At 26.7% G+C, this 13,203-nt stretch overlaps 1 protein-coding gene across 2 annotated transcripts in view; it reads left to right on the forward strand.

The window, feature by feature from the left end:
• LOC145286324 (integrator complex subunit 1-like) overlaps window positions 1-13,203 on the forward strand; it is a 179,609-nt gene that overhangs the window by 96,416 nt on the left and 69,990 nt on the right. For both annotated transcript variants that reach the window (XM_080135247.1, XM_080135246.1), the window contains 3 exons: window positions 2,312-2,566; window positions 5,450-5,565; window positions 12,841-12,909. In XM_080135247.1, the coding sequence (XP_079991373.1) occupies window positions 2,312-2,566; window positions 5,450-5,565; window positions 12,841-12,909 (440 nt within the window). The remainder of the gene's footprint in view (window positions 1-2,311; window positions 2,567-5,449; window positions 5,566-12,840; window positions 12,910-13,203) is intronic.

The following is a 13,203-nucleotide window of genomic DNA, read 5'->3' on the forward strand; positions in this document are numbered from 1 at the left end:
CAGTAGAATGGACTTACCTAATGTTTTCTTTTTTATTACTTATTTTGAATTACCATAATGTTTGATTTGAAAAATCAATAAAGTTTTGATTTTCTTCTCTTCGCACTAAAATATTTTTGAAAATGAAAACAAAAATACTTCTAAATTTTGATTCAATAAATGTTTCAGCAATGTTTTTTGTTGTGTTACTTAGTTTTTTTACAGAATTTGTTTTAAGTTATGATGAAAAGTGCAAAAATTAAAATCATCAAATTTTGGATTGTCTTTTCATTTCCCTACCATAACTCTTCCGAAAATGAGAACAAATACTTCCGGTTAGCTAAAGTGCACTAGTGCCCAAATTTGTCCTTTTATAGTTGTTTTTCTTTTTATTTCTTTAAAAAAATATTTTGGTGATTTTATGTTCATTTTTTATTGTTAATCAGTTTTTTATTGTTAATCAATTATTGATTGTTAATCAATTATTGATTGTTAATCAATTATTGATTGTTAATCAATTATTGATTGTTAATCAGTTTTTTATTGTTAATCAATTATTGATTGTTAATCAATTTTTTATTGTTAATCAATTATTGATTGTTAATCAATTATTGATTGTTAATCAATTATTGATTGTTAATCAATTATTGATTGTTAATCAATTATTGATTGTTAATCAATTATTGATTGTTAATCAATTATTGATTGTTAATCAATTTTTGATTGTTAATCAGTTTTTTATTGTTAATCAATTATTGATTGTTAATCAATTATTGATTGTTAATCAATTATTGATTGTTAATCAATTATTGATTGTTAATCAATTATTGATTGTTAATCAATTATTGATTGTTAATCAATTTTTTATTGTTAATCAGTTTTTTATTGTTAATCAATTATTGATTGTTAATCAATTATTGATTGTTAATCAATTATTGATTGTTAATCAATTTTTGATTGTTAATCAGTTTTTTATTGTTAATCAATTATTGATTGTTAATCAATTATTGATTGTTAATCAATTATTGATTGTTAATCAATTTTTGATTGTTAATCAGTTTTTTATTGTTAATCAATTATTGATTGTTAATCAATTTTTTATTGTTAATCAGTTTTTTATTGTTAATCAGTTTTTTATTGTTAATCAATTATTGATTGTTAATCAATTTTTGATTGTTAATCAATTTTTTATTGTTAATCAGTTTTTTATTGTTAATCAGTTTTTTATTGTTAATCAATTATTGATTGTTAATCAATTTTTGATTGTTAATCAATTTTTGATTGTTAATCAGTTTTTTATTGTTAATCAGTTTTTTATTGTTAATCAATTATTGATTGTTAATCAATTATTGATTGTTAATCAATTTTTGATTGTTAACCAGTTTTTGATTGTTAATCAGTTTTTTATTGTTAATCAATTATTGATTGTTAATCAATTATTGATTGTTAATCAATTATTGATTGTTAATCAATTTTTGATTGTTAATCAGTTTTTTATTGTTAATCAGTTTTTTATTGTTAATCAATTATTGATTGTTAATCAATTATTGATTGTTAATCAATTTTTGATTGTTAACCAGTTTTTGATTGTTAATCAGTTTTTTATTGTTAATCAATTATTGATTGTTAATCAATTATTGATTGTTAATCAATTATTGATTGTTAATCAATTTTTGATTGTTAATCAGTTTTTTATTGTTAATCAGTTTTTTATTGTTAATCAATTATTGATTGTTAATCAATTATTGATTGTTAATCAATTATTGATTGTTAATCAATTTTTGATTGTTAATCAGTTTTTTATTGTTAATCAATTATTGATTGTTAATCAATTTTTTATTGTTAATCAGTTTTTTATTGTTAATCAGTTTTTTATTGTTAATCAATTATTGATTGTTAATCAATTATTGATTGTTAATCAATTTTTGATTGTTAATCAGTTTTTTATTGTTAATCAGTTTTTTATTGTTAATCAATTATTGATTGTTAATCAATTATTGATTGTTAATCAATTATTGATTGTTAATCAATTATTGATTGTTAATCAATTATTGATTGTTAATCAGTTTTTTATTGTTAATCAGTTTTTTATTGTTAATCAATTATTGATTGTTAATCAATTATTGATTGTTAATCAATTTTTGATTGTTAATCAGTTTTTTATTGTTAATCAGTTTTTTATTGTTAATCAATTATTGATTGTTAATCAATTATTGATTGTTAATCAATTATTGATTGTTAATCAATTATTGATTGTTAATCAATTTTTGATTGTTAATCAATTGGTAAAGACAGTTTTTATACTTTTTTTCCTTTCTGATATCGCTTTCAGCTCTTCAAGACTTGGACCCCGCACAACTTTTTTTATTTGTCCAATCTTTTGGCATCCCAGTCTCCAGTATGACAAAACTTTTGCGTTACTTGGATCGGGCAGTGGAAATGGACTGCCTTGTTCTTGACCAGGCCGGAGTAGACAAGAGTTATCTTGCCCAGTTGATAGAAATTCAGCAAACTCGGGGAGCAGTTGGGGGTCATACCTTCCTTGAAATGCTTAAAGAGACAATTCCTGAAACCAGCAATAAGAAAAGTAAGTAGCTTTCATTTCATGTTATTCTTTTAACTAACCCTAACCAGATCTCCTCAAATTACACACTTGCATCTTTTGGGGAGCTGCTTCAGTTTTGATTCCTTATGTAATTGTTTACAAGTCAAATTACAATAAAGAAGCTATTATGTTTCTGATTTTTTTTTTTTAGATAAGGATTAATATATTTGTATTATTTAGACTACTGTTCTTGTCTTGAGTTTTATTTTCACAATGTTTTGGTCAAGGTAACCTCCAACCTTCTCCAGATGTACCTGATTGGACACTGACATCTTTCTGTCAAACTTGGGAATCTGCATGGAATTTCAAATGGAACCCTTTCTTTTGAGGTATCTAAATGCTGGAAAGCCGTTTACTTTAATAGTTTCTTTCCTCAGACTTCTAGAATTGTCTCCATGTATCTTGCTTCCATGACTGCAGAAGTTTAAATGTAATGTGAATATACATCTTGCTGCTCAACAGCCCACAGTTCCCTGTTAGACATGATCCCAAATTGTAGTCTCTAATATTACAAATGGCAACATACCTTGTTTGAGATGAAAAGAGTAAAATCTAAATAAAAATAAAGATGGATAAACGGTGAAAAATTTATTTTCTTTTTTAAATCCAAAACATAAGACGGCAAAGATAACAAAACATATCTCCATATTAATAAAGTTCTGAACAAGACTAAACAATATTTGAAATAAACTGAAATGAAACATATTTTTGTATAAAAAACATGGTCGAAGTGGAAAGATATAAAAATTAACTCGTCATCATAATCAATCATAATCAAATAGCGATGTTATCAGGTTAATCGCTATTGATGTCTGAAAAGATGACTTGATATGTTAGATGTATGCACCCAACAAAATGATTTTACATCTTTTTTTATACTTGAATTTAGTCACAGATTCCAAAAAAAATTTTTTGTTTTTAAATTTCACCCCAAATAAAACGTATTGTCACCTGGATGTAGGGGCTACTATGTGGGGAGTTGAGCAGCAAGATGTTTGTAAGAATTACATTTAAACTTCTGCAGATTAGTGAAGCAGAAAACAAGCAAGGAATTCCAAAGTCTAGCAATCCGAGTGAAGAAGCTATTTCCATCATCTATGAATCTGTACAGTGAAGGGATGAGATTGTCAGGAGTATGTACATCCAAGGGGCACAAATGCTATATCTCGAATCATTGAGGCGAAAGCACAAACAAAAAAAACTCAAAAAACGTGATGAATTAACTAAAAAGTGAATTAGGTCAAATATCAATTCTGCAGTGAACAAATTATAACTGAATTTATTTGTTTTTTCGAATTCTAAATGAATTTGTTTTAATTTTAATTTAAGTGAAATGCAAGTGAAATCACGATATCGTTGCGTTGTAATAATAAACAGTAAAGAATTAATTTTTTTGTGTAAAAATAAATGTTTAGTTGCAAGCAATAATGAATAAAAGGTATAGTTATATTTCAAGGTTAGAGTCGTTAAAACCGGAAGTAAGAACTGGTTAGTCCCGCAGGTTGCGTCTTACACTAACTAAAAAAAGCAAAAAGAAAACAATAATAATAATCGCATTTTTTTTTAATATTTTATTTTTATTTTAATGAGGGTAAAAACAGAAAGTATAAATGAGGGAAAGAAGTTAAAAAAAAAAAAAAAAAAACGGCATAAATAGCCTTGTACGATTCCAAACCGGTGTTTCTTTGTACTGTTCCTTGTGAACGCATCCGATGTGGTATAAATTGGGAGCGGGGAAAGGAGGAAACTAATATAGAGAGAAGATGTTGCAACTTCTATTTAATCTAACCGATTTTGGCAGTGAACTCTTACCGGGAAAAATATAGGAATGTACGGTTATCGAAGAAGTGTAAGGGTAATAGTCCTATAGCACAACTCATATCCTGTGCTGCTGGAGCTTGTGCACATTACATTTGCATGTAATGTCTTGATTTTTAATCCTATTAAGGTCAAACTCACATGGGAAAAAATGAGTTCATGAGTTTATATAGAGAAGAGATAAATGGGTGTCTTTCTGAGTGCGTTTTTTTTTTTTTTTGTATATTTACAGAACTTTTTGATAAAACTAATAATGGTAATAATAATAATAATAGAATATTATTATTAGTTTTATTAAAAAGTTATGTAAATATATTTTTGAAAAATGCACTCAGAAAGACACCCATTTATTCAAATATATTTTAAATTTACGTTCGTTTTGTTACTTATACTAAAAAGTTTTATGCAAATAAAAAGTTTGTTTTTTTTAAATTTTTAAAAGTTTTGTAAATATTTGATATTAAAAAACATTTTGTAAATATATATTTTTTCTTTTAAATCTTGAAAAGTTTTGTAAATATATTTTTTTAAAAATCTTGCTTGCGAACATTTGACCATTTGACGTGTCTACAAACAACCAACGCCAATGTCAAGGTCGAACAACCAGTGTCCCTTGAAATGTTCGTCAGTATTCGTCTTCTGCTATGGGGTATCTAATCTTTACTTGGTCCAGTTCATCAAACCACATTCCATAAAGTACTTGTAAAACAATTAAAGGCATACAACATTGTGGCGATTGGACAGTGGTTGGAGCTTGGCTGATACCTGTTAGATTTGAAACTTTTTTTTTTTATGCTCTCTAAGGGCCAAGTAGTAGATGTGCCAGCACTGATGTGCCAATAATACTCCATTGGGCAAATGGTGGTTTCGTAGAGGTATGGGATACTGTTGTGATTAATTTTCTAGCATGGTAGAGAGAGCCCACCTTCATTGACAATGTCTCCAATGCATTTGTTCCAATTCCATATTTGATTAATGTGTGCAATAATTTGATTTTAATTATTTTTGTCATTGGATATTTTGATTAATTCTTTTGTTTTTCCTCAGGTGAGTCGTCATCTGATTATGAAATGACTACCCCAATCAGATGGACTGTTCCGCCGGAAAAAGAACGATATTCTCTGCCATCAAATGTTAAGGATTTGGTGCTTTGCTTACAGAAGGTATATCTTTTTTTATATACTTTCTAAAGTTTTTTTGTTTTGTTTTATCGTCACATTATTTTCAATCTGCTGTTTATTTACATACGTCTTCAAATCGCTGAAAAAAATGTTCCTGTTTTCTTTCTCTCTCTCTCTCTATATATATATCTATATATATATATTAAGGCCAAATGTTTGTTTCCATGTCCATCTAAACCTAATAACATGCACAACAAACACCCACAAAGTTGATATTTTTTAGCCAGCGTAACTCTGGATGTATAATATCTAAAAATAAATTTTTATAGTCTCCAACCTCTCCATCTTTCTTTAATCCACTTGTAATATTTACGTCACTTTCTGTGTTTGTATGTATGCCTGTCTCAAATTTGAATTTTTCTCAAAGGAGATAATTACAAGAAAACTTCTAGCATCAAATGTTATGATAAACAGATACTACATTTTGATCTTAGTCAATGTGGCATAAAAAAGTCATGTTTTTTAAAAAAAAATTTTTTTATTATTACATTTTCACCCCAAACAAGGCATGTTGCCACTTTGATGTAGGAGGCTACTATCAGGGACCTAAGTTGCAGGAGTACTATGTAGGGAGTTTAGTAGCAAGATGTCTGTTCACATTACATTTTAACTTCTGCAGTTGGGGAAGCATGAAACTGGAAGAGAATTCCAAAGTCCTGCAGTTCTGGGGAAGAAGCTATTAGAGTAGAAGGCTTTCTTACATCTAGGGATCTCAACTGTGTAGGGGTGGGACTTCGCTGCTTGTCTGATTTGTCGGGGGTATTTTCGTCGAGGGGCTACAAGAGCTTGTAGTTCGTCAGAGAATCCACCATTAAAATACTTGTAAAACAGGCAGAGGATGTAACATTTCATCGGTGGGACAGGGGCTGAAGTTTAGATGACAGTTCGGGACCTATTAGGTTGGCGACTCTCTTTTGGACCCTGTCCAGGTGTGAGAGACTAGTAGCAGATGCACCAGCCCAAATGTGACAACAGTACTCCATACATGGGCGAATGGTGGCTTTGTAGAGGTACAGGATACTTTCAGGCGTAAGTAACTTTCTAGCACTCATTTATGAATATCAGAAATAACAAAGGTCCAAGAATCGATCCCTGTGGCTCACCCGCATTTATATAAAATTCTTTGGACGTACGCCCATCGAGGACAACCTGAATTCTTTCATTTAAGACGGATCTAATTATGCTAAGCATTCGTCCAGTAATACCATACGATTTTATTTTCATCAGAAGACCATCATGCCATACCCTGTCAAAAGCCTTAGATATATCAAGTGCTACTGCCCTCCCCTGCTTTATCCAGTGCTTGGTATAAATGTTCAGAGATTACAATTAGAATATCTGTAGTAGAACGGGCTTGCCGAAATCCATATTGGTGGTCTGACAGAAGTTTAGCAGCTGTAAGGTGTTGGACTAGAGCTTGATTAATTAAGGACTCAAATATTTTGGTGAAAAGAGGGAGGAGGCAAATTGGGTGATAATTTAATGGGTCAGTTCTTTCGCCAGAGTTTTTGTAAACTGGTACCATAGAAGCAGTTTTCCAGCAGCCAGAAAAGCAAGATTCTTTAAGGCATTTATTAAAGAGTTTAGAGAGAACAGGAGCGACCTCAGCGGAGCATTTTTTTAATAGCACAGCCGGGATGAGGTCAAGTCCACATGATTTTGAGGTGTCTAGGTTATAATATCATTTACTTGGGAAGGCATGATCTTCAGATCATCTAGCATGGTGTCTGTCCACAGGAAAATCAGGGAGAGAACGGCTTGCTGGGTCCAAGGTAGAGTTTGAGGCAAACTGACGAGCAAGCATGTTAGCTTTCTCAGTTGCTGTCCAAACAATCTCATGATTGTTTTGATAGTGGGAGTATTGTCGATTGCCCATTGTTTTTCTGACTAAGTGCTTTTAAATTAATGAAAGAAAAATCTATAAATATAGATATGTAGTTTTTTAAAAAATACTTATAACTTATTCATACCAATCATATTCTGGGGTCTATGTCGCACTTGACATTTATAAAAAAAAAAAGTATGTATCACTTTTAATTTATTCATATCAATAATATTGTGTTATAGAATATATGTTCACGAGACAAACTGTCTTTGCCTAGAAGATCCAATCTATTATGTAAAGGTCATATGTCTGTTTGCATGTTCAACAAAAACTTTAAATCTACTCAACCAAGATACATAAAGTTAGTATTCTTATTGTCTGTGTAACCCCAGACGTATAATATCTAAAAATAAAGATTCATTATTTGGTGGTTATTTACATTATTAATTTTATCAAGACGTACACACGCATATCTTTTAATATTATTATTTAAAGGGTAGTAACCCTGATGTTTTTTGGGTTTTTTTTCACAAAGTTATTTCTCTTATACCGGCTCAAATTGTGTGTTTGTGTGTGTATGGCCAGATAAAGGAATAAACCGGTCGAAGAAGAGGGAAGGAGAAGAACAGGGAAAGAGAAAGTAATAGATGTTATGTTATATTTTAGCCCCGGGCAATGTTGGGTACAGCTGCTTGTATATAAAGAAAGACCAGCTTGATTTTCAGAGATTATCATCAATAACTCTACCATATCAATATTTCATTCAACATAACCAACTCTTTTTTTCTGTTTTGTTTCTAGCAATCCTATAAATTTGTAAAGTAATTTTCGCTTTCTATTTTATGAAAGGAAAATTTGATTGAGATTTGCTTTAAAATTTACAAACTGCACTCCGTATTGGCAGAAAATAATTGAGAAAATTGGCCAAGATTTGTTTTTACAAGTGCCTGTGAATTTAATATTCTTTTGACACTTCCTCTTTTGGAAGAAGTCGGTTCAACCTGCCTAGGCATGTACAACAGACAATATTTATTCAAAAAAAAATATAGTCATTACAATATAGGCATCAATTTGAAATGTAAATATTAAAAAAAATATAGTCATTACAATATAGGCATCAATTTGAAATGTAAATATTAAAAAAAATATAGTCATTACAATATAGGCATCAATTTGAAATGTAAATATTAAAAAAAAATAGTCATTACAATATAGGCATCAATTTGAAATGTAAATATTAAAAAAAATAGTCATTACAATATAGGCATCAATTTGAAATGTAAATATTAAAAAAAAATAGTCATTACAATATAGGTATCAATTTGAAATGTAAATATTAAAAAAAATAGTCATTACAATATAGGCATCAATTTGAAATGTAAATATTAAAAAAAATAGTCATTACAATATAGGTATCAATTTGAAATGTAAATATAAAAAAAAAATAGTCATTACAATATAGGCATCAATTTGAAATGTAAATATTAAAAAAAATAGTCATTACAATATAGGCATCAATTTGAAATGTAAATATTAAAAAAATATAGTCATTACAATATAGGCATCAATTTGAAATGTAAATATTAAAAAAAAATAGTCATTACAATATAGGTATCAATTTGAAATGTAAATATTAAAAAAAAATAGTCATTACAATATAGGCATCAATTTGAAATGTAAATATTAAAAAAAAATAGTCATTACAATATAGGTATCAATTTGAAATGTAAATATTAAAAAAAAATAGTCATTACAATATAGGCATCAATTTGAAATGTAAATATTAAAAAAAAATAGTCATTACAATATAGGTATCAATTTGAAATGTAAATATTAAAAAAAAATAGTCATTACAATATAGGCATCAATTTGAAATGTAAATATTAAAAAAAAATAGTCATTACAATATAGGTATCAATTTGAAATGTAAATATTAAAAAAAAATAGTCATTACAATATAGGCATCAATTTGAAATGTAAATATTAAAAAAAAATAGTCATTACAATATAGGTATCAATTTGAAATGTAAATATTAAAAAAAAATAGTCATTACAATATAGGCATCAATTTGAAATGTAAATATTAAAAAAAAATAGTCATTACAATATAGGTATCAATTTGAAATGTAAATATTAAAAAAAAATAGTCATTACAATATAGGCATCAATTTGAAATGTAAATATTAAAAAAAAATAGTCATTACAATATAGGTATCAATTTGAAATGTAAATATTAAAAAAAAATAGTCATTACAATATAGGCATCAATTTGAAATGTAAATATTAAAAAAAAATAGTCATTACAATATAGGTATCAATTTGAAATGTAAATATTAAAAAAAAATAGTCATTACAATATAGGCATCAATTTGAAATGTAAATATTAAAAAAAAATAGTCATTACAATATAGGTATCAATTTGAAATGTAAATATTAAAAAAAAATAGTCATTACAATATAGGCATCAATTTGAAATGTAAATATTAAAAAAAAATAGTCATTACAATATAGGTATCAATTTGAAATGTAAATATTAAAAAAAAATAGTCATTACAATATAGGCATCAATTTGAAATGTAAATATTAAAAAAAAATAGTCATTACAATATAGGTATCAATTTGAAATGTAAATATTAAAAAAAAATAGTCATTACAATATAGGCATCAATTTGAAATGTAAATATTAAAAAAAAATAGTCATTACAATATAGGTATCAATTTGAAATGTAAATATTAAAAAAAAATATAGTCATTACAATATAGGCGTCAATTTGAAATGTAAATATATATAAAAAAAAAAATAGTCATTACAATATAGGTATCAATTTGAAATGTAAATATTAAAAAAAAATATAGTCATTACAATATAGGCGTCAATTTGAAATGTAAATATATATAAAAAAAAAATAGTCATTACAATATAGGCATCAATTTGAAATGTAAATATTAAAAAAAAATAGTCATTACAATATAGGCATCAATTTGAAATGTAAATATTAAAAAAAAATAGTCATTACAATATAGGTATCAATTTGAAATGTAAATATTAAAAAAAAATATAGTCATTACAATATAGGCGTCAATTTGAAATGTAAATATATATAAAAAAAAAAATAGTCATTACAATATAGGTATCAATTTGAAATGTAAATATTAAAAAAAAATATAGTCATTACAATATAGGTATCAATTTGAAATGTAAATATTAAAAAAAAATAGTCATTACAATATAGGCATCAATTTGAAATGTAAATATTAAAAAAAAATATAGTCATTACAATATAGGCGTCAATTTGAAATGTAAATATATATAAAAAAAAAAATAGTCATTACAATATAGGCATCAATTTGAAATGTAAATATTAAAAAAAAATAGTCATTACAATATAGGCATCAATTTGAAATGTAAATATTAAAAAAAAATAGTCATTACAATATAGGTATCAATTTGAAATGTAAATATTAAAAAATATAGTCATTACAATATAGGCATCAATTTGAAATGTAAATATTAAAAAAAATAGTCATTACAATATAGGTATCAATTTGAAATGTAAATATTAAAAAAAAATAGTCATTACAATATAGGCATCAATTTGAAATGTAAATATTAAAAAAAAAAAAAATTACAATATAGGTATCAATTTGAAATGTAAATATTAAAAAAAAATATAGTCATTACAATATAGGCGTCAATTTGAAATGTAAATATATATAAAAAAAAAATAGTCATTACAATATAGGCATCAATTTGAAATGTAAATATTAAAAAAAAATAGTCATTACAATATAGGCGTCAATTTGAAATGTAAATATTAAAAAAAAATAGTCATTACAATATAGGCGTCAATTTGAAATGTAAATATTAAAAAAAAATAGTCATTACAATATAGGTATCAATTTGAAATGTAAATATTAAAAAAAAATAGTCATTACAATATAGGTATCAATTTGAAATGTAAATATTAAAAAAAAATAGTCATTACAATATAGGCATCAATTTGAAATGTAAATATTAAAAAAAAATAGTCATTACAATATAGGCATCAATTTGAAATGTAAATATTAAAAAAAAATAGTCATTACAATATAGGTATCAATTTGAAATGTAAATATAAAAAAAAAAATAGTCATTACAATATAGGCATCAATTTGAAATGTAAATATTAAAAAAAAATAGTCATTACAATATAGGCGTCAATTTGAAATGTAAATATTAAAAAAAAATAGTCATTACAATATAGGCATCAATTTGAAATGTAAATATTAAAAAAAAATAGTCATTACAATATAGGCATCAATTTGAAATGTAAATATTAAAAAAAATAGTCATTACAATATAGGCATCAATTTGAAATGTAAATATTAAAAAAAAATATAGTCATTACAATATAGGCGTCAATTTGAAATGTAAATATATATAAAAAAAAAAAATAGTCATTACAATATAGGTATCAATTTGAAATGTAAATATTAAAAAAAAAATATTCTGCATTTTTCTTTATAATTGCATTTTATTAATACCACCAAATATATGCATCTTTTTAGTGCATTTTTTGTTTTTAAGTTTCATCTTTAGAATTTTATTTAAGTGTAACCTGACAATCACCTTTGTGGTTGGGTGTGTGGTCAGCACTAACCCTATTCAGACTTAACTAACTTCCTCTGAAGTAGGAAGTTTCATGGGAGTATGAAATTCAGAAGCGGTCCCCAGTCGCATGTATATCCATGTTAGGGGAGATGACAATGTTAGGTTTTTGTAACTTTTGCATGGAGGTGCCGATGTCCTCCTATATACAGCGCCTGAATTTACTTTGTGGTTGCATTACGATAGAACTCCACAAGTTCTTGATCTAACTCAGTTGATCTGTGGGTGTGTGTATGTGTGTAATTCCATCACATAGTGTAGAAAAAGGAACCTCAAATGTTGTCGGTCCTCAGTGATTTTCTTCTCGGCCTCATGTACCCTCACCTGGCTTTGACTCCAGTTTCTATCTCTTTTGGCGGAATTCTGAGCCACCAAGGCTGTCCACTGTCTCCAACTATAAACCATCAACTCCAGACTGTCTGTAAAACTTCCCCCTCTTAAACCATCCTTAAACTAACTCTTAAATATTTACCTCTGTATCTAGTCTGTTCATCCCCTGTCACCCCTTGATTAACAATCCTATTTCAGATAGCCTTTTATGCCTCGGTGACCAACTTCCTCTCTATTGTCTTTCTACTAACTGTGCTTCCTATGATTTTGATGATTATTTTCTTTTTTTGTTTTTATACTTTTTCCTCTTTTTTTGTATTTTATTTTCACTCCCTAACAATTTTTTTGAACAGTAGATGTCCAAAGTATCACAACGTGTGAATTAAGAATCATAATTAAATTAAAAAAGTCTTTTGTTAAATCTTGACTTTATTTTATTCTGTTTCTTTTTCAGGTGTTTGATTCCGATCTGTCAAGTCGAGATGCTTCTAGGGTTGAGGGACACTACCGTCAACTTTTGAAGGTGAATTGTTATTATTATTAGCCATTTGCTTTTGTATAATTTTTTTTTCTTGAAATTGTTCTAGACAAGGCATAAAGCCTCTTTATTTAAGCCATCAAAAATAGAAACAAGAATTAGAATTAACATTATGATTTTTATACTGTGCAAAATCATTAAAAGCTGACCTTTTTTAAAAAAAAAATTTTTTAAAGTATTTACTAATTATTCAAATAAAATTATTTTTTTAACAAAAAATCAATTTCATAGAAATGAGAAACCAGAAAAAATGATTTTAAAATATTTTGAATATTTTAT

This window comes from Euprymna scolopes, chromosome 10 (genome assembly GCF_053919585.1).
Source record: "Euprymna scolopes isolate OS-2025 chromosome 10, ASM5391958v1, whole genome shotgun sequence".
Classification (NCBI taxonomy): domain Eukaryota; kingdom Metazoa; phylum Mollusca; class Cephalopoda; order Sepiida; family Sepiolidae; genus Euprymna; species Euprymna scolopes.